We start from the raw sequence: 21906 nt of genomic DNA on the forward strand, positions 1-21906 counted from the left end.
GCCTCTCCGTCGACCTCTTGATCCTTCTTCCTCTCATCCCGCAATGCCCTCGGCTGCCGCGTCCTGAGCCCATCCAAAGCCCTATCAACACCAGCTAACCGTGAATGATGCCTAGTTCTCAACGTAGTCGCGCGCCAGAACGCCGCGACTCTACCATCAAACCCTCACCCTCTTCGCCCTCCTCGGCACCCCGTTCCAAGATGCCTCAGTACACTTCGCGAGATGTCGGCGACCCTACGCAGATCAAGAAGAACAAGCAGTCGATGGCCGACCTCAAGCTACGCCGGCTAACCGAGCTCAACAACCGTCTGCGCGAGGATCTTGAGCGAGAACGCATTCCCGTCAGCACGGCGTCCAAGAGGTGAGCAACTCGCGTCCTTTATTTGTCCACTGGTGCTGATGCCATTTGACAGCATTATCGCCTACTGCAACGGCACCCGGGACTACATGGTCCCCTCGGTCTGGGGCGCTGTCCCCAAGGGCGAGGACCCCTACGCGCCACAACAATCCGGTGGCTGCTGTGTGGTCATGTAATAGTGCTTCCGTCACTCTTTTCTTATTCCCGGTTACCAAAAATCAACAACCACGCAACGCCGATGATGATTCAGCGATTGGACGGAGGAGGCCCCAGTCGATTTTGATATGTTCGTGACGCATTTAAGGGGGGCAAGTAGATTGAGGAGGGTACCGAGTGGGGAGAAGACTCGGACGGCCAAGGAGGAATAGGCTCTGGATATCGAAGCACCTGCTACCGACATCACAACACAACGACACCCACGATCGTCACCCCTGGGATGCTGTCAGGAACGACAGGTCCCGTCAACGAAGCGCGAGATGGGAGGAGAAATGACCGGCGTGCAGGACCCAGTTGAATACAGCGACCCAGATCGAGATACCCCGAGATACCAGTGGAGCGGGTCACGAAACCGAGAGCCAGAGCAGGGGAGCTGGAGTTGACGGGAGGCGAGAACGATGTTGATGTTTAATTCGTCTCTTTGCGTCTCGTGGTTCTGCCTCTTCTGAGGGGAGACACGTGCAATGCAAAGAGGTAATCAAGAAAGGGGAGGGTTTGAACCACAATGGGTCTGGGTCTGGGGAGCGGTCACGGATCGGGCTCTTGCGCAAATGTAATAATTCCCTTTTTTTATCATCCTCTTTTTGTTATCATCTCTATCCTTTCCATGTCGTGTACGTTTCCCGCCAGCCAATATATTTTTTCTCATGACTTGATGGACTTTAATCTGGGAGTACTACATCTTTCTGTCTGAACCTCTTTCGCGACAACCTCGTGTCAACCTCGTGTCATTTTGTCTGTTTTACGTGTTCGAGGACAGACCATTTCTCTATCAGAGCAATCACGCCGGCATTAAGAGCCTTCTCACTGTCTCTCTCTCCCACCTTGAGTACCACCATCATCTTGTCCATCCCGCATTGTCTCTCGTCAAAGTCACGAGACCTGCATCTGCCCGTCCGTCCGTTCGCGGATCCGAACCCGCGTTCAAAGGCAAGGGAAGGAAGCGGCCGTTCTCCACTCTCACGCCATTCCTAATGCAGAACCTCCCGATTACTCAGCAGGAAAAGGCTAGACGCACCTACAGGGGAACTTGTTCTCGACCGCGGGGCTTGCATCACGGGTTGGAGGGGTAGAGTGAGTGGAATTGCATTCCTGCTGATGAGCTTTTTCATCATTGAGAGATTGACTGTTGACTTTGACTTTTGCCCTTTTTCGAATTGAATTTGGCTGTCTTCTATTTTTGGAAGAGCATTTCTGCAGAAATAGGGGAGCGTTGTCGTTCAACTTCTTGCCCGAGTCAAGTCAAGCTCTGAGACACTCAACGCCTCAAAGGCAATCCTTCAAGAATAGCCAAGACTAGGACCGTCTCGACGAGATAGAAAGAAGAAATAGGCAACCATGGCTAGCCAGGTGCCACCGTCGACGCCGCTTCCTCGCGTGGCGATCCAGTTCTGCACGCAGTGCAAGTGGAACCTCCGCGCAGCCTATGTAAGTCGCCCTCTTCCTACTTCAAGGGAGGACTTGACTGACTGGTACCAAGTACGCCCAAGAACTCCTATCTACCTTCTCCACCGTCCTCGGCGAGGTTGCTCTCCAACCCTCCACCGGGGGCACGTTTATCGTCTCCATAACGCACCAGGCCCCAGAAGCCGAGACCGCTTCGACAAAGGTGCTCTGGGACCGGCGAGAGGATGGTGGCTTCCCCGAGACCAAGGAGCTCAAGAGGAGAGTGAGGGATGTTGTTGAACCTGGGAGGGACCTCGGCCATGTGGATGGGAAGCATGCAAAGAAGACTGAGGAGAACAAGGCGGCCCAACCTCAGCAAGCAGAGGAAAAGGCTGTGCAAGGAGAAGCGAGCCAGGGAGGAGACAAGAAATGTGAAGATTGCCAGTGAGGAAGCTTCCAAGTTTGGGATCTTCTTGAACAGCATGACCTGAAAACACTCAACCTCCCTGATATGAGGTTTCCAGTTCACTTGTCTAGCAAGAGTTCCGTCTACCATTTACACCACTGTACACACCAAGGCCAAGACCAAGAGCGTCTTACTCCGTACCTCGCTACTACATGTCTCAAATGAATAGACTGACGCAGGGACTCTCAAGTTACCATCAAGGCTCGTCATGAAATAAACATTTGTTCTAACATCGTGTCCCACACCTCTCCAAGCTCCATCATGCCTCCTTGAAAAATAAAAATCCGGCAACGCTCTCTGCTCCGTACCGCCCTTCCCCAGTCAAACACAAACTTATACACGGGTGTCGTCAAGCAACGAAAGGAAAAATGACCACTAGAGTTCGTCCGTTGAATGTGTCGTACGTAACCATCGATCGCTCCCAGTCAAGAACCGTTGTCCTCGTCATCACAAAAAAAGGTTGAGAAAAGTCAGTCTCCCGAACTGCATTCATCCACGGGCCGGCCTACGCGCGACAGACATATATGACACCATGACGCCTGCCCTATGGATTGTGCATGGGATCCGAGAACTGTGAGCAACTCAAAAAACAAGTTATGTCAATGTTTTATCTGTGAGCTAAGAAACAGCCGTTTGTCGTTATCAAGTTCGCATAGAGGCATTAGAGACGATTCGGGTTTCGCAAAAGTCAGCGCCGCGGACCGGCGCCTTTTCAATTCCGACACCCTCCCAGTGACCCAACGTTCCCTGCCACGCTCAGTGGCAAGGCGAGCTGCGAGACGGCGGAGATTGGGGGTGCGCTTCGATCGAGACGGGTCTCGAGTCAAGTCGTTCGTTCTTCGTCGCGGTGGTCGGTCATCCACATCGTTCGAGGATGTCGTCGTCTAACGTCGGCCGAACCTAGTGAAAGCGGAAATTGTTGGCATAAATTCTTCAAGTCTTCATTTTGCGCGGGGAGTTTGCTGATTTGCTTGTGCTGCCAGCTCTGTTTGTAACATACTTTTGCTTCTTCTCAGCCGGTTTCAAGATCTGTCGAGGAAAATCGGGTCAGTATGGTCTTCAGAATGCGCCGCGGGACACCATCACATACTTGGAATGAACAAAGCAAGCTCTCGTCCACGCTCATCATAGCACCGGCGTTGTCGAATTCACCGCAGTAGTTGGGCGCACTGAACAGAGTGACCAGTTGGCGCTTGGAGAAGAATTCGTAGCCGTCCTCGACAACCTGGTGGGCTCGGCAGATGAGATCCATGTCGTGTTTCTGGAGGAAGCGAGAAACAACATCAGGGCCGAATGTGAATGAGACACCACGATCGTTTTCGCTCCAACCGGTAATGTCCTTGTCAGGATCCGACCAGAGAAGATCGCACAGGAGACCGCAGTCAGGAATCTAGAACCCATCAGCACAGCGCTCAGACGACGACGCCGCGCCACCGTCGTGGCACAGCGCAGCAAAAACTCACGTCAGTGGGACGCATCACACGGCGGATCTGCTCCATAGAGTTGAGATCGGGGCTCAGACCGCCGTGCATGGTGAAAATCTTCTCGTCGATGATAGCAGCGATGGGAAGGCAGTTGAAGCAATCGGTAAAGGTCTTCCAGAGCTTAATGTTATAGCGACGCTTGCACTCGTCGTAGAAGCCGTAGATACGGTTGATAGAAGCACACTCGTGGTTACCTCGCAGAATGAAGAAGTTCTCGGGGTACTTGATCTTGTAGGCGAGGAGCAAGCAGATGGTCTCGAGGGACTGCTTACCTCGGTCGACATAGTCACCGAGGAAGAGGTAGTTGGCCTCGGGGGGGAAGCCACCGTACTCGAAGAGTCGGAGGAGATCGTAGTACTGTCCGTGGATATCACCGCAGATCTGGACGAGGCGGAAGCCGGTGAGTCAGCATGACAATTTCCCGGCATCGCTCAAGACCTGAGCACCAAAGGCCAATTCCAAGCACCATGTCTCGAACTTTTGAGGCCGGAATGCGCGGTTAGATGACATACCTTGATAGGGGCCTCGAGCTCGAGGAGGATGGGCTGGGAGATGAAGATCTCGCGGGCCTTGGTGCAGAGATAACGGATCTCGGCTTCGAGGAGCTGGACCTGCTTGCCTGGGCGGCTGCCTCGCACCTCGAGTAGCCTGTCGATTATAGAATCGAGATCGACCTCATGTTGGTCTGCCATTTCAAAGGGATGTGCTTGCGAGAGCGGACTCGCAGAAAGTGTAGAGGGAGGGAGGTCGCGAGGGGGACGGCGGGGAGAGCTAAGCGGCAAGCAAGATCTCTAATCAGGTCGGCTGCGGGGTGGAAGTCGTCGAGTGGAATATGATGCCAAATGGATGCACTTTCGCAAAAACCTGGCCCAGTCAGCCGGTGAACCGTGGCAACAAGACTCAAAGACAAGAGAGGACGAGAAAACAACGCCTCGGACTCGCTAACGCCGCAACCGAGAGGGCGTGGGGTCGGGTAAAAAAAAATGTTGACAATGCGAGGGAGATGAGGCGCGTTGCGACTGTGGGAATAGGTAACGAGCGAGGGGGGGGCATTAGAAAATTTGGAGGGGGAGAAGCCGGAGGAGGAGTATGGAGGCGGGCGTGGTAGTGCGTGCGTGCGGTGGTGCTGTGCGGTGCGGGAGAGGAGGGGGGGCAATGCAAGAGGGGACTTCCATCAATGACTGGGCTTGGACTTGGGCTGGATGGAGGAGAGGCGGCGCGGCGACCATCGGGGGAACACAAAAACTCACCCGTGAAGGGATCACGTCTCTCTGGAAGAGTCGGACTTTCTTTGACAGAAAGCGGACAAGACGGGGAGAGCGACAGGGACAGAGCAGGCAATGTCGTCGAGAGCAGCAGCCGCGTATTACCAACGGGATCAGATCAAGTAGAGAGGGGGAAAAAATCGTCGTCGTGGTTGCCGCAGTGGGCCACCGACTTTGGTTGTTGATAGCTGTACCAGAAAGAGACGGGCAGGTACAGGGCGTCAGAAATGGGGGGCGAGCCAGAAGGGGGGTGAAGACCGTCAGCCAGCAGCAAAGTGGGCAGCGAGTTTCTTGTTTTCTTCGCGGGGAGGAAAAGAGAAGTGGGCGTCTATATTTGACGCTTCGTCGCCGGTATCAAGGAAAAAAGATCAAGTAGAGACGTCACAGGAGCCTCGATCGTCGTTTGGGGGAGGGGACGGTATGCTCGTTCGTCTTTTCTGCAACCCGTTGTTGTTGGGGCAGGCCGGTCGGGCGCGCGCGATCAGGGAAGGGAAATTTGGAGTCGGGTTTTTAGGACGGACACGGTGGTTCGTCAGTCGTCGTCTCGTCTCTTTCTGAGAGGAGAAAAAGCCGTCGCGGATGTTCGAGATATCGATATGCGTCGCAGGGCGTGTCAGCGATGGGCAAACACGTACGTGGGTAAAGTCTTCGTCTCGTTCGTTTCGTCGGTTGAGTTGAAGGGTTGAAGGTTTTTAGAAGGGGGGATTTTTTTTTCTCGCTCCTGGTCAAGGTCAAAGCAAAGGGGACGGCACCTGCCCTACCTCTTGCCTCTGGGTACCTGTAGGCGCTAAGAGAGGTGCCTGTAAAAGCCTGGAATGGGACTGCGGGCTGGCACTCTGGGGATGCGGCTACAGGGATGCCGGCGCTGTCGGGTTCGCTGAGCTGTACCTAGCGCCAGGTGCTGGTGGGCTGCCGCTATAATTGCTTTCTCGTTACGGGGCCGTATCTGGCTAAATGAATGGATCCAATGGTGATTTCAAGTCACTTTTCCAAGGTTCTTGAGAGCTTGGCTATGGATACCAGGCAGAGAAAGAGATCTGCCCTGCCATGGATGGATGGCACAATCGTATCGTCCAAGACTGGAACGTAGCCTGAGCCGGGGGCTTCGGGGCCTTCCGACGACCTCCCTCTGCATGTCGTCGTACAGCTACCGACCGACCGACTGACCCCTCTCTGGAGCTCTACCTACATAGGTATGTTGCTCCCGTTACTACGGAGTACTCCTTGGCACAAGCCAGCGTCTCATCTCGTCCTCCATCTCCGAGTCTCATCTGCTTGCTGCCCGTTGGGTGCCCATGGATACACTCGCCCAGGCTTAGCTCTACGTACCCAAGTAGTAGTCGAATCTCGGCAGTGCCAACCTTGATCCATCTGACACCTTGCCCAGTCCAGGGGCAGAAATCATCCATCATCAATGGATGGAGGGGGACGGGTCTCAACTCTCGAGCCTCCTGCGTAGCTTTGGCGACCGGATTCGTCGGCGCTTAATAGAGCTCGCTCTGCTCAGCCTCTCTTAGGTACCTAGTCCCGCTCTCCACCGTGCCGTACCGTACCATAGGTACCCAGTTGGTTCGTTCCGCGGATGTGCTAAGACGCGTTCTCTTGCGACCGAGCAGACTGACAATACGAGGAGCGAGAGCATGTCGCGTGCGTCGTTGAGTTCAAAGGATCTGATTCGGCGTCAGGGGAGGGAAGACCTTGCTGCTTATCACAGCCATGTATCATCTTCACTGCTTGACTCGAAACTCGTACATTGGACGGGCAAAAACTACCTGTGCTAGACTAGCACTGGCTTCCCCCCTCAACAGATTCCCATTGAACAAAACCCTCTCATCTATCTTTTCAAATAGTCGTAACCCTCAACCCCTTTCTCTCCTAACTGCTTGCCACGCAACCCAAGACGACGCATCACTTCGCATCGGTCCCCCTCATCTGGAATCTGGATCCCCTTTATTCCCACTTGCTGATCTCTCCTTTTCTCGGCCCAGAGCTCAAGCTGTGTCTGTCCACTTGTCGAAACACCACGGACGAAGAAAGCCAGGGGCCACACAGCTGCCCGACTTGTGTTTGGGCTGCCTCTGTCAGATAGACACTGGCTGACCCTGAAGAAAGCTTCAACTCAAATCTTTCTGCAACAAGTCTCCGATTCCTCTTTCAGCCAAAATCCTACGTCAGCTCTGTCAGTTATAACTACCCAGGTATACCATCTGACCGACGCAACTACGGATCTCAGCCGTCCCTAGCCGTCTAGCCGCCAGCCGAGTTTCAACCCTCCTTATCATGCGCGTCAAACTGTGATTGTGACTCTCTTTGAAGCTTATGTAGACACCTTCCCCTCGTCCGGGCTCTAACTCATGTAGCCAGACCCTCTCACCGAAGTTGCCCTGCACATGCAATCCCCAAAAGTTCGCTGCCTTTCACAGGCAACTCTCCCCCTCATTGCGTCAGAACGGGCATTCTAGGCCCCGCTGGACGCGCAGCCGGTGTATGCGCCACGGGAAGCTGGAACGAACGAGTGTGGCACCTCGTCATGTCGAGAGATGTCATCATGCATCTCCCATCTCGATATTGGTCACGTGACTCGTATGCGTTCTTCAACGACTTTGCTGTTCTGTGTAGATCAACAGGCTAAATTGGAACGACTTGATGCGGAGAGGAACGCTTCTTGACATGATGAACATGATGTGCATCATATCATTGACATTGTATCGATCGTGATCGGAAGATTGTTCCGAAAACTCACCGCCAGGACTCTCAACATTACGTACATCTCAATTTCTCAGCATACTCTCAAGCAAGGCATCGAAAAGACAAACATGCCATTAAAGTCGATCAACTGCCATGGTATCTGAATCAAACGCTCTCATAGAAGTTGTACATTTGTATCGTACTCTTATCCCTCCTTCGTCCCGGAACCGCCATCCATCCATCCATCGCTGGACCCTTCCAACACCATCTTCCCTGCCCGCAAACGCCCTTGGTTCCCCAAAGATTAGAACTAGCCCTATAATTATCCCCCATCTTGCCTCAAAACGCCAAGCTCAGCAGTGGTGCAAGTGTGTTTGGCCATATGACCCCCTAAAACGTGAGAAGAGAAATGAAAACGCAAGCATAAAGATCCCCTTAGTGATACAGCACCTGCTCCGACCCATCCAGTATGAACCTCATCTTCGCCTAGTTGATGTCCTCCGCTTCTTCGCCTTGCTTGCCCTCGTCTTACCGCCGACAGATTCGGTTTCTTCAGCTTCATCTGCCTCCACAACAACGGACGCGGCTGCTTGGTCAACAACCATCCCCAAACCCTTGAGCTCCTCGTCATCCATGTCTGTGAGGTCTTCGCTGAGCATTCTGACGGCGTCCCTGCCCGCCCAATGCTCTCCAAGAACAGAGGTTCCCTGAGGCTCGTATCCCTTCAGGTACCAGAGAACTCCTCCTTCGGTAAGAGGATCGAGTGGTTCTAAGCCAAGACTCCCGTTAGATTGTGGTGGAGTTGGAGGTCCTGATTGAGCTGGCCGAGGCTTTGACACATATCCGTCAGTGTCTGGGGGTGTGTCTGATGACTTGACAGCATTCGCAAGGCCATCTCGTTTCTCCTCCTCGTCCACCATGTCGAGACCTGAAGTGTCGACGTCAATATTAGTGCTGACCTCGATATTTCCACCCTCCACTTCGCCATCTGGCGTCGTGTCCATTACATCCCCCTCCGACGGGTCAGCCTTGACTGTAATTTGAAGTTCGGCATCCACCATGATGGTATCATTGGCCTCATCGGTTGGCTTCCCTTGGCTCGCTGTGGTTAACGGCCGACCCGCTTCTATACTTCGGTCTACCATGCCCTCCAGCTCGTTCTGCAAGCCTTCGAATGGTTTCTGCGAAATCTCCGACTCAACTCGCAGGGCTGCCTCCAAGGAGGGCTGCACTGCCTTAAGGATTCGCTTGCCCAGCTTGCGCCGTTCCCGGATATCCGCGAAGGTGTTCTTGACAGGCAAAGCGTCGAGATGCTCAGATCGTGAGTCCTCCGTCGGCGACCCGCTGTCAGGGGCCGTAGCAATGCCATTTCGTATTACCTCGCATAGGTCAGTGGCGAACGACATGACCGTTACGTAGAATCGCGTTTCTATGCGAGTTTGCAGCTTCTTCAACCCCTCGATGAACAGGTCCTTATCCAACCTGCAAAACATTAGCAATCAATCAAACAACTCAATTGCGCGAGGGACACATACGATATTGCTCTTTCGATAGCAGGGCTGAGGAGCTTTGCAACCGGGAAGTAGCACTCATCCACAAAATCTTGCTCGAGTTCACCAGCTTCCATCTTCAGTTGCTCCCGCAGAACCAACTCGTCCGAGAGGTCCTTGACTTGCTCAAGATCCTTGATCAAGCTTTCAGCAAACTGGATGCGTCTGGCAAGTCTAGCCTTTCCGCTGGGTCCCATGGCTGCAAAATCGCGCCGTGTCAGCTCCATCGAGGAGAACGACTCCATTTGAAGCTGAAGACGCTTGATCAATGCTGCACCGCGGCGTGCTTCACGCTTCAGTGTCCAATAGCGACATGCTTCTCCAAGATAATCCTTGCGCTTCCGGAAAGAAAACCTTTGGATAGACGCCTCAACAACTTCAAAGACCGCCTGTGGTATGATGGGGGCACCTGATGGCAACTTCCACAGATTCTTTGGCGGCTGGCCTTTCTTCTTGTCCCCACCATTGGCAGCAGAGTTCTTGCTCCCCGCCCCTTGCGACTCGTCGAGGAAGCTCTCCGTGAGGGCGTTTCGTTGCTCAGCAGCAATAGCATGAGCAACCGCGGCATTGTCAGCCCAGATGCGGTTCCTCATGGTCCTCTTGTAGAACTTCTTGGCCGCCCGAGTGGCCTGATGGACACCATTCTCCTGGGCATAGTCTGGTGGGCAATGCTTGTCGCAAAAAGCCTTGAGCACCATGCCACCATCCAAAACAGCTAGGGCACCCTGGCTCGTCTTCATCTTAAGGAAGAGCCGAGATCTGCGAGCGCACGTGACGTGGAATGCTTGGTAGCAGTTCTTATTTCCGCATTGAATGCAGGCTCCCATTTTCTGCCGGCAGATGTAACAAGTTAACTTCCATCGAGTTTTGGGCACCTTTTCCACGTCCATGACTGGCTCCATGAAGGTATGGTTGCCGAGAGAGACCTCGGGTATCCACATGGCGCAGAGCAGATGTGACCATTTGGAGGAATTCGTTTGCTTGAACGCGCCGTCGCTGTTGGGACAGAAGATGCAGGTCTGGAAGCTTGGTTAGTATTGGCTCTGCTTGAAGCATATCGTCGTACTTACGGGAACTCCACGGCCACAAAGCTGACATTTACGACACAGCCATTGACCTTCTGGAATAAAGGGCACACCGTAACATTCCTGGTGGACAGCAAGATTGCAGCCATCGCAGAACACGATCGCATTGGTGTTTTCGCAGTCGCCATCGTCGCAAATGGCGCACTTGGAGTCAGGCTCCTCGCCCGCCTGCGGCTCGCCGTTAACTGCTGCAGCAGAGCTCGACCGAGGACGATGAGTCTGGGGTGGTTTGGGATTTGGCTTGGGTATCCGCTTCTCCAGCGCATGCCACTCCTTTTCAATCTTGGTCATGGTGATCTCAAAGATTTCTCGGGGGATCTCTTCCAGCTGGTTTTGCTTGCGCTGCAAGTTGTATTGCTCCAGCCACATGTCATCCTGCTCATCCATGTCATACTCGACACGGCCGATTCTGGAATGGTGAGCCGCTTCTTCGGAGCCGGCTCCCTCGGTCAGGTCTGCCTCATCCTCCGCGTTACCATCAGCAGATTTGATGAGGCTCTGCTCGGGGCGCATGTAGTGGTCGCTCTCTTGATAACCGACATTACTCATGGCCTTGTCGACATATCGAGCCTGTCCAAAAGTTTTGCTCTCAAACAATTCGATGCGGTTAGTCTTGCGATATGAAGGAAGTTTCAGGTCCAGTTTTTCCTTGGGGGTCTGATTCTGTATAGGCAGGATTTTTGGTGTTTTCGGTGTCGCAGCAAAATCAAGAGGCCGGGAGCTATAAAAGCTAACGACATCTCGAGTCGGGCGGCGAGGGCGCCTTTGAGGCGTGTCGACAGCAGCATCGGTGGGATTCGAGTCCGAGCGACCCTGGGGGTTCGGGGTGTTTCCGGTAGATGCGGGGTTCGGCTGCCTTGACGGAGTCATGGACTCGTTCATCGGAGTTCCAGATGTCTGGATAGCAGAAGAATCAGGGGTTTCTTGGGGGATTCCATCGACCTCTTCGGATCGCAGAACTAAGAAGCTGCCCTCAATATCAAGATTGGGGTGAAAGTCCTCCCAGCTGCGCTCTTCTCGGGGCTTGTAGTCTTCGGCCTGCTTGACTGCAGTCGCCATGGCTGCAGCAGAGCCCCAATGCATCTCTTCTAGGTCGTCGTTGCCGGCGGCTCGTGTGCGAGCGCCTCGCTCTCGTCGTGGCATCAGGGAGGGAGAGTCGCCATTGATGGCCTCGCGCGCGGCCGTTCGTGATCGCGATATCGTGGAAGGTCTGGAAGTGCTCGGTGTTTCGAGCATATCGGAATCGATGAAGCGCCCACCTCCGCCAGGACCGCCTGGGACATATCGGCGCCTCTTTGGAGGGGGCTCGCTTGCTGCTGCCGCTGCGAGCGCGGCGGCCCGCGCGGCGCGAGCAGCGTTGGTTGTACCGGGAGGACGCCCTCGACGCCTAGCAGTTGGTGGCCTCCTCGGAGTAGGTGAGGCCGGAGCCATCTTGACAGAAGCTAAAGACGATGAATATGGGAGATTCGAAGGCTCGCTGGCGCAGGAGTCGGGTGGATGAGCGCGTCAGGGAGAGGGTGGCGCGCGGGCTCAGTCCGGGGCTTGGCGGGGTAACCAATCATCTGGAAGGCGCCATACACGCCGGGACGGGTGCTGCCTCGGATCCTGCGAGTTCAAGTGTCGAAATAGGGCTTCGTTGGTGAATGGTTGATGGAAGTTGACAGCATCAGGAGTAGACGTGACGTCGGCTGGCGGCTCTGCCTCGGGCGTAGAAAAACATGGATACACGCGTGAAGTTGGAGCGCACGGACCCCAAAACTGGAGTCGTGGCCCCAAGTGTCAGGGGTTTGCATTAGTCAGCCTGGGGAATTCCCGATCCTGTTGAAAGCCATCCATGACAATTATTGGAAAAAAGCTTTGTGTAAGTGAAGGATTGCGATGTCAGATTGATAAAGGATGTCGCTCATGTATGTCTTTCATCTATATAGTATTGAGTCTCCAATAATCACATTGTCCTTTATCTCTTGAAACACATATAAGCCTTTACGAGAACACACGGAATGACGGCCAGCATGCAAAGACCATGTCATTCAATCAACACTCGATCTCAGTTCCATAGTTAAGCGATCTACAGATGGACGAAATCCGGGGACTTGAGCATTCAAGAAAATCTCCGAAGCGGGGGCCATCATTGGATGCACTGCCAAAACATGCCCGCCCATCTCCCCAGATTGGCGCTTTGAGTAGGTCGCAAGCCGAGGTCTACCAGACTTTTAAGCTTCTCGTCGCTGCTGACTTTTTATTCGAGTGAGCGCCATGGACCTCGTCATTGAAACGAATCACGTCGTCTTGTCCGTCATGCACACAATTCACAGCCTGGCCAATCCGACATTTCCACGCTGACAGACCGCACCTCTGAAACCGTGCAAAATGCCGTGCCAATCAGCGAATATTCGTGTGTGCGCGCATGCCCAAAGCGCGAAATCACGAATGCCCGCACGTGGAGGAGTAAGCATGTTCATGCGAGATCCATTCATGGCGAGCCACGATGGCCTCAGATCTAGAGACCCTAGCGCTCTGTCGGCGTTGCCCCCGGCCGTGGGGCCGCCCATTCCGATCCACTCGGTCGCCTCGGGTCCGACATGGCTTGCATCGAGGTTGACGTGTAAGTAGAAGGACCGAAAGGGTAGGGGGGTTGTTTCTGGGGTCTGGGGTTAATCTGATCAGATAGCTGGTTACACGATGCTCACTCGCAAGCCTGCGCAGTGCTATTAATTCCTCCAGGTCTATTCTATGGCAGATGAAGACGCCTGGATCTGGCCCAGACGCCCCTTGTATAATACAGCATTCTCAAATTTCGAGGTGCGGCAATGACCATAAAAAATAAAACTCATCGCAGCGAAATGCGATCATCACCAGCGTCACTATCCTTCATCCGTCAGCACGTCGCAGCTCTGCTTGACAGCTCGCCAGCACTGAACTGTAAACCTTCAGAATGATCGACGAGACCCCGAAGAATATTTGGAATAGCACCTAGACTCTTACTGACCAAACCGACGTGATAGTAACCAGGCATCAACCTACGTCCCTCATGTGCGTCTCTATTCACGAGCACTGAATCTTGGCGTTGACACATGCCAATCGCTCATCCGTCTGTCGCCCAAATGTCACTCCAGCCTCACCGAATGTCTGCCATGGGGATAGCTTCACTCCATCCAACCATCCCTTAGATCTACACCACATCCCACTCGCCCTCGCCTGAAACCAGTTCATTCAGCGCCAAAGAAACCCTCGAGCATGTACCTGATACTCCTCACCCAGCCCACCATCGTCATTGGGCTGTTCTCCCTCCCACCACCATCGTCACCACCACCCACCACCCTCACTAGTCGAAACCTGCCACTCCGAGGACCCCAAACCAGCCAGATTACACTTTGGCCTTTCCATCCCTTTCCTCCTTTCAGAGGCCGCCAAGCCCCAAACAATTGCCCAGTGTCTCCTCACTCCCAATTCGGGGCGCCGGCCTAAGTGCGGTCATGCGAACTTGGGCGTGGCTGACCTGGTCACGTCAGCCAACCCTTCTTTTTTTAGTCTCCAACACTCATGGCGGCATCACCGGAACACCCAGTGCCTGGAAGGGTCATTTCTTCAAATGCCAAAAGCTGAACTCCAACAGCACGTGGGTCGAGACCAGTTTACCCTCCTGAGGATAGCTAATAACCTACAGCAAGAATAATAGAAGACTGATATCCAAAGTTTCGCTTCGACTACACTGTGAATACTCACGACTTGGAGGTGTTAGATAGAGAACAGACTCTTTGCGGTTCTGGGGTCTCGCTTATGTCTTGATCTGAGGGGGTAACCCTTGACCATTCCATCAAGAACATTTGCACCCACAAAGTCCCATCGTAAGATAAGAACATCCTACGTCTCAGCCAAGTCATGACAAACACCAGAGATGCATCAAAGTTTGAACAGATCCATGATTTCCATGTATTACATCAACTCTCAACAACAACTCTGTCAACCCCTCCACTATGGAAATCCACAAACTGTGTGCCTTGTCAAACGACCACTGAAGTCTTTTTTCTTTCAGCCCATGCCACACAAACCCAAAATGCAAAAAGCCAAATCTCATCCTTGTTCCGTAAACGCCGTGTCCAAACTCCGACCAAAATAATCCAATGTCGGGGGTTTCCCTCCCGATATAGATGAGAAAAAATTTGAGCATTCTTGAGAAACAAGTCCTGCCCTCAAAAGGGATTTTGCTTCTCCGCATGTTCCAGATATGCGTCCAGACCACGAGTAACATGATCAGGAATGCTCCGGCAACCAAGAATAGCAACCATGGGTAGTGATGATGGCTCTGAATGCTCAAACAAATGCAAATGTTCCTTCTGCCAAAAACGCCGCCTCGCTATGCTCCGTAATATCATTGCAAAATGCTTATAAATGTCGAAAACAGAAGTGTGGCCAAGCTTGAGTCTCCAGAATCAAGCTCGGTCAAGGAGAATCGAATCATGCTGCAGAATCCACCAAATCCCGCGGCAGAGAGGGTATATAAGGGTATCATTGGGGTATCATCATCCTCCGGATACAGATGGTGTGTGAGTGTCTTGGTCTAGCCCAAGGTTCGGCCACTGTGAATGGCCTGCGCTTGGGGAAGATGAATTGGAGTATGAGCGGTGCGCATGACAGGGGCAGATGGGATACCAGGAGATGAATACTCTGCCGGACGGCTGGAGCCCCAGCTCTCCTCGCTCAGGACTGAAAGGTAGCCGTTTCCGACCTTATTCCGCAAGGCCTCAATCTTCTGGCGATACATCTCTCCGCTGGCATCCCAATCCTGGGGCTCTTTCCAATCCGCGCGGTCGTCGTCGGTGGAGTAGACAGTGGAAATGTTTGGTACTACACTGGTATCGATTCGGGGGACTTCAGGGGCGCTCACAGCGCCCGAGTGGGTGGAGAGTACCACCGGAGGCAACAATTGAGTCTCAGGCTCTTGGGAGATTCGATAGTTCCCATCGTTTGTGACTGGCGCCTTGGGCTGTCTGACAGCTGGCTTCGCCACGTGCACGTCAACAGGGGCGGGAGAGGGGAGTGTATCAGACGTGGCAAGGTCAACGATACGCCTCTTGGGCGTCTTCCGCCGACGTGTCGAACTTGTGTTGATCTCGCTCATGACAGCCTTGGGAGCAGGCCGCTCTTTTCGGAGAACAGTAGGCTCCTTGGGAGGATTGTAGATGATAGCAGGCTTGCTCACATCAACAGTGGGCACCTCAGGAGCCTGTGGCTTGACCACGGGGACGGACTCGGGGATGGGAGGGCGTTCGACCAGCATACGCTTTTCGGCATAACTGGGTCCGCTGCCATCAATGATGACATCCTCCGTGTATCCCGGGGTCTTGCGGAAGAGATTGAAGATGGTGACACGGTAATCCTTGTGCGTGCGTGTGAAGGGGTTGCCTTCAACCCAAATCTCATGAATGTCGGGGATACCAGTGAGTCTCGCGAGCTCCATGGGATCAACCAGACGGTTCTCTCGCAGATCAAGTCGCTCAAGGGGGAACAACTTCTCAACACCAGCCAGACACTGAAGTCTGTTGGCTCTGAGGTTCAAGGCTGTGATGGCGGGGAGGGGGTTGCGAGTGAGCGACTGAAGCGAGTCGATCATGCAATGCGACAAGTTGAGGGCTCGAAGAGCAGTGAGGGTGGCCAGGCTGTCCGGGACCTGACTGAAGAGGTTGGCTGAGAGGTCAAGAGAGTAGAGTGTATTGGAGAGGGGCGCGAGGCTGTTGTGAGGAATGGAGGTCATGGAGTTTTCCGCCAAGCTCAAGTGTCTCAGGAATCGCCATTTGGAGGCGGGAAGGATGCCCATCGCAAGTAGGTTGCCCGAGCTACCACGGGCGTGATGGTGACCACCCCATGAATCCGAGAGGCTGGAATGAGAGCTACCAGATCCAGATCGCCTCATACGGTGATGTCCACCACGAACGTGATGGGACTGAGTCCGAGAACTAGCAGGTCGAGGAGGTGAGTTGCTTCGGGGACGAGCCTCCTTGTGTTGAGGCTTGGAGGAATCCTCCTGGTCCTCTCTGCTCAAAGACTGCCTTCGGCTGCCTTCTTCCACAGCATGTTCGCTGGGCGTCATGGAACCAATCCTCATGTCAACATGATGACCAGGGGAGCTCGGTGCAGAAGCAGCCCGATGAAGCTCTGGATGGCCAGCGAGGACACCGCTTCGTCGAGGGCTGCTGCTCCCTGCCCAGGCGGAGGTAGGTGATGACTGTGATTTGGAAACCCGTCTCCGACGCTTATCCATGTCATCCAATACGATCTCAATCAGAATGTCCGCAGGGTCCTCGACGCCAGCACGCTTGAGCGTCAACGACCGCAGCTGATCGGCCAGACGATCCCAACCGAAAAACTGTCGAAAGTCGATGCTGTTGACCTCGAGGGCCTGGAGATTCTTGAAAGCGTATAGAGGGACGGCTGAGTCAAAAGGGAACTCCTCGTAGCCACGGATCAGGCGAGCACGCCAATCCGGTGCCAGCTTAAGGCAGGGGATCTTGGTAAACGCAGAGTAAAGGTACTTCATGTCGGCTTCCAGGGCAGCCTTCTGGCGCTCAGTGCGGGCAGCAGAGATGCTGGCACCGATGCCAAAGCTGGCCCACAAGGCAGACATGCCAGACATGACGCTGCGCATACTCGATACCGAATGAATGGAATCGATATCGGAACCCTTGCTTCTCGACCGTTGGGTGTTGCTGAGGAACGAGACATAGTTGGCGGAGGATGAGCTGTCGTGGAGGTTTTCTAGCCGGACCTTCATAGGGCCAACATTGATGTTGAGCTCTTCGAAACGCGAGAGGAGGTAGAATAGGTGGTGAGGGGTGAGCGCCAACTTTGCCGATTTAACATTATGGGAAGTGAAGCTGAGGGCGCCCAGCGACAAGGCGGCGGCGAGTGAACTCGAAGTGGATGAGGAGGTGGCGGGTCGATCGGGGAGGGAGGTTGAGGTCTGGGAGAGGGCGGCGGCAGAGCCAGTGCTCTGAGAGGATTTGTGCCGAGTTTGACGGCGTTGCAACTGAAGGGCGTTGGCGAGAGCCTTTTCATGCGTCCGCACGAAGCTGGCAAGTTGCTACATCAGTCAGCTGGGTTGCCCAACTTTTCGAAACTCTCAAACATCACCATACCTTTATGAACAGTTCTCCGTCTTCTGAATCCATAATTATTGTCCACTACGCATAGGAGCGGGGTCCAGTCGTAGTTATAGAAAAGTATATGGTCGGATGGGAGAAGCGATGCCGGGGAGGGATGGCTTCGCCTGGGGTATCACGGTCGGAGGAAGATCGAAGGTTGCAAAAGTTCTACCTATTTCACACTAAGGTTAGTTGGATGCGTCGCCAAGCGGCAGCTGAGAAGGCGCAAAGAAATGTATAAAATGTGAGCAAGCAAAGCACGAAGGGTCCAAGGCGTTCTGCACAAATCTCGGCATCCAGTCTGCAGGCGGGGTTGGCATGACATGCCAGCTGAAATAGGGCGAAAGAAGTGGTTGTATAAGTGTAAGTCGACCGGTGATCGTCACTGCACAGCCTCGCTGTTCACTTTGCCGCCCGTGGATGTAGGATGGGAACCGAAATCGTAATCGTGGTCACACGCATTCGATGATCGTTGAGGCAGCAGTCACGGAACACGGGCGAGGAGGGAGCGGCGATGGCTTCGGAGAAGAGGTTTGGACTGGGAGCACGAGATTTCTGGCCAGGAGAAGCGAGTGCAGGACATCGAGAAGCGCGCAGAGCGTGGCAAACGAGATGGAGGTTGCGGATTTGCAAGAGGACAAGATTTTCGGGCGGAAGACAGGTAAAAGCAGACAAGGTTCGGTTTTCAAGCGTGAAAAGCCGTGGTAGACACAGAAGCGGTAGGCAGCCGTGACCAGGACCCAAGCGTCTTCACCACGGAATCCTTCTTCACTGTTGTCGCAGCGCAGCAAATCAAATAGCAACAAATAGACAGCGACAAACAGCAAGCAATTTAGAGAGACATGCAAAGCAAACGCAAGAGAAGAGGAAATGATGGAAGGGAATGCAATCAAGATCATCGCGGAGCATCATGGACTCACCTTTGACGAGTAGGGAAAACCCAGCGACGGTTGCAGCACAGCAACAGCCCAAAGCTGGGAAAGGATTGTAAAGCCTCGACAGGTTCGCCAGACAAGAACAGCTGCGAACCTAGATTCCTCCGTGGCCCTGAGGATACCTCGAGAGGATTGTCGATATGAAAAGGAGAGGAGGAGGAGGAGGAGGAGGATGGCGTTGATGTGATCCAGGAGTAGACGGGAGGACGCAGAAGTAAAGGAAGGGTCCCAAAAGGAAGGTGGAGGGGCCTGGAGGGTTCCTATAGTAATATGGAACGGGCGCTGGCTGCGCAAGAGGGACCCGTCGAGGAGAGGAAATGACCAGGGTCTCACCTGGGATGGGATTTTTCTGGCTGGCTCTGATTCTGCTGCCTCCATGCGTCGACGAGAGAGATCACTGCGCTCTGCAACGACCTGGCAGGCCCAGTAACACAGGGCATCTCAGGCCTGTCCTCCCACTCCCTGGCACCTCGACACCCTCTCCCAGGACTAGCACGGTTTTTCGGTCCCCTAAGCACCACACCCTGGCAGTCTGGCTGGTTCATCAGCGGTCGTACGGGCGGCTGATTGGGGCTGGACGGGGCCAGTTTGGGGGCACGCACCCCATCTCGCAAAGTATCCGGTACTTGTGACCCGCCTCAGGAGCAATGACCATCAACGGGGTGTCCACTGAGGAGCCACTGAGGAGCCTGTGGGCGGCCACTTGGTGTGGACCCTGCTGGGTCTCTTTGCCGCCATCTGAACGAGGGTCTCCCCCCATCCCGGCCGAGGGCATTCCCAATCCAAAGCATGCAATCCCCAGAAATCGTCCAATGATGATGACTGCTCAACCACCGCCTGCATGAGCGCATTGCAGTGCAGTGCAGAGTGCAGCCAGAGCCAGATGCGCATCCAGAAACCATCCGCCTCCCTCTCGCGCGCGGTCGTCTCGGGCCTTGATGCCATCCGCAGCCAAGCACAAGCAGCAGCAGCGCCTCTTCGCTTCGTGCGCTCCGCATCCATCGCATCTCGGTCTGCAGCCGGGATGAGATAACACCGACGACGACTGGGGGATCCTGCGACTACGACTTCGACGACGGAGACTACTTACGTACCGATCAGAAATTGGCCCTGGCTTTTTACCTTGCTTGCATCAACTCAACCTTGGACCATCCAGGATAAACGATGGATCCAACCAATCCATCCCTGGTACCACCGCACCTCAACCGCGACGTCTTGCTCAAGCCAAGTAAGGATTTTCCCATCACCTCTCACCTCAACTCCGCATTCAACCATCGCCTCTCGATTTTTCGCGTTACCCCATCGTCATTGTCGGTCAGGCTGGATTACAAGAGAACCAGCTTGGAAACTTGGAACAATCCAGTAATGGACAATTTGTGTGCCCAAGAGGTTGAGTTCAGTTCAGTTCAGCCCAGCCCACCGCCACTTTCATATCCGGGGAATTGGGCTGGGAGAGACATGTTCCAATATCAACTCCATATTTTTGGTTATCTTCACTCAACTTGCGCCTCATGATTTCACTCATGGATCTGCAAACTACAGAGGGCTGACAATGGTCGGACTAGCCTTGCCAACGCTCACTATTCACTAAACACGTCTTGTCAGCATTCATGTCATCTCTCGATATGTAGGCAGTCGCTCCGGGCTCGCCGTGGGCTGAGAACAGCTCGATAACGAGACCGAGAGGTTACTTGCAACAGAATGACAGAGAGGGCAACACCAAACAGGCCGCCGAGCGTTCGATGGTCTTAAGTGGAGTCGTCGAACGGGACCATGCTCGAGTCGCTCACCACAGTGGGGGTCCTCTTGGCGTGCACCCACCTGGCAGGTCGAGGAAAAAAAAGATGCGAGTACAAACTTATTTGCTTATCCTCCCCTGAAGGGAGTCTATAAAACATAGAAATAATATATAAAAAGGACTTCAAAGTATTACCTTTATTATGATATACACTTGAGTATTTTATCATATTTTATATAAATTTAATTATTATACTTGAGAAGAGTTAAGTAACCTTGTTAATGTTCTGCTGTCTCGTTTATTTCTTGACCCGCGTGGCGTGGAACCGGGATCAGGAAGACCAGGCCAGACGCGCAACGACTCGGCGAGTAGCAAGTGAGAATGCAAGAGCTGCACTTGAGATTGGTGATGGGTGTTCCGCCTAGATGGCCAATCTAGCATGGGCGCAAGCCGCTTATTTCCTTTAGGGGGATCTAGAGAGGCCGTAGCGTCGGCTGCGGTCGAGGATTCGGGAACTCTGTTCAAGACGGGTGTTTGCGCGCTGGGCCTTCATTTCCAACAGGACCAGTCCAGGCTCAAGCATCGTCAACAGCAACACGACGACGACGAATCGACGATGAAATGCGGCGCGGTTGTTGGTCGGTGCGGGCAAAGATGAGAGATTGAACCGTGTGCGTGCGCACGCCTCAGCCATGTCTCACAGGCCAAGCCAAGCAAGACTGGAGGGGAGGCATGGCATTGACGGACGGCACAAGGACATGGACCCCGTCCCCCGCCGTCTTTATGGATGTTGTTGTTTGTTTACTTGACCCGGAGATGCCGCTATTGACCATGGAGACACCGATATAGCCTCCTCGGTGGACACCCGAATGAGGACCGAGGGGTCGAGAAGAGGCAACCGTCAAGCAGACAAGAGTCAGGCTGCTGTCGTGCAACGGAAGAATTTGTTCGCCTCTTCTCCTATCGCGGCATTCTAATTCCCGGGTAACTCGATGACAGGCACTTGTAAATTTCTCAGTCGGTGGAGCGCCGGCACTGGTGATGCACCAAGCAGCAGCAGCAGCAGCAGCAGGACAGAAATGTCATGCAGCACATCATCATCTTCCTGACTCGCAGTCTGTCGCAGGTTGTCCTTGCATCAAAGCAGTCCCCTTCTTGTCGTGTCCCGAGACATGGCAGATCACGCCTCGAAAATCCCCATACCAGAGGAGAGGCAAGACTTGTTATCTCGGGGAGTCGCACAAGCCTCCTCTTATGCCCAGCCGAAACCCATCAGCCGTGCCGCCGCCGTTTCGACGTATCGCCGGCGTTCGTTGATGGGTACTGTACCTGAGATTGGATTTGATCAAATGAATATGGATGTCAGTACAAGGTGCACGCAACATCAATCACGCCGGCCCGCCAACCACCACGGGTCTGCTCCAGAAGAATCCCTCCTTGATCAACCATCCACACCAACCACCATGCTCTGGATCATCCATCCATCCGCTTCAGCGCAGTCCAGTGCATGATTCACTGAATCAACAGCAGCAAACACCCACCACCAACCGCACATCCAGATCCAGAACCCCCGAGCCCGCCTGTATCGCGGCA

General features: G+C 54.0%; 5 protein-coding genes across 5 annotated transcripts; 2 read left to right on the plus strand and 3 right to left on the minus strand.

Moving 5' to 3' along the window:
- Window positions 1-200: 200 nt before the first annotated feature.
- Window positions 201-534, plus strand: NCS54_00589500 (Guanine nucleotide-binding protein subunit gamma; the record flags this gene model as incomplete). The annotated part of the gene is made up of 2 exons (XM_053151377.1): window positions 201-361; window positions 414-534. The coding sequence occupies 2 exons, from the start codon at window positions 201-203 to the stop codon at window positions 532-534; spliced, it is 282 nt and encodes a 93-aa protein (XP_053007352.1).
- A 1378-nt stretch (window positions 535-1912) lies between these two features.
- On the plus strand, window positions 1913-2408 carry NCS54_00589600 (Hypothetical protein; the record flags this gene model as incomplete). The annotated part of the gene is made up of 2 exons (XM_053151378.1): window positions 1913-2002; window positions 2055-2408. The coding sequence occupies 2 exons, from the start codon at window positions 1913-1915 to the stop codon at window positions 2406-2408; spliced, it is 444 nt and encodes a 147-aa protein (XP_053007353.1).
- A 951-nt stretch (window positions 2409-3359) lies between these two features.
- NCS54_00589700 (Serine/threonine-protein phosphatase) lies at window positions 3360-4602 on the minus strand (the record flags this gene model as incomplete). Its single annotated transcript, XM_053151379.1, has 4 exons — window positions 3360-3455; window positions 3517-3816; window positions 3890-4291; window positions 4423-4602. The coding sequence occupies 4 exons, from the start codon at window positions 4600-4602 to the stop codon at window positions 3360-3362; spliced, it is 978 nt and encodes a 325-aa protein (XP_053007354.1).
- A 3737-nt stretch (window positions 4603-8339) lies between these two features.
- Window positions 8340-11929, minus strand: NCS54_00589800 (Hypothetical protein; the record flags this gene model as incomplete). The annotated part of the gene is made up of 3 exons (XM_053151380.1): window positions 8340-9345; window positions 9399-10432; window positions 10484-11929. 3 exons carry the CDS (start codon window positions 11927-11929, stop codon window positions 8340-8342), a joined length of 3486 nt encoding a protein of 1161 aa, XP_053007355.1.
- A 3130-nt stretch (window positions 11930-15059) lies between these two features.
- On the minus strand, window positions 15060-17667 carry NCS54_00589900 (Hypothetical protein; the record flags this gene model as incomplete). Its single annotated transcript, XM_053151381.1, has 2 exons — window positions 15060-17579; window positions 17635-17667. 2 exons carry the CDS (start codon window positions 17665-17667, stop codon window positions 15060-15062), a joined length of 2553 nt encoding a protein of 850 aa, XP_053007356.1.
- Between the last annotated feature and the right edge of the window lie 4239 nt (window positions 17668-21906).

This window comes from Fusarium falciforme, chromosome 4, assembly GCF_026873545.1.
Source record: "Fusarium falciforme chromosome 4, complete sequence".
NCBI lineage: Eukaryota > Fungi > Ascomycota > Sordariomycetes > Hypocreales > Nectriaceae > Fusarium > Fusarium falciforme.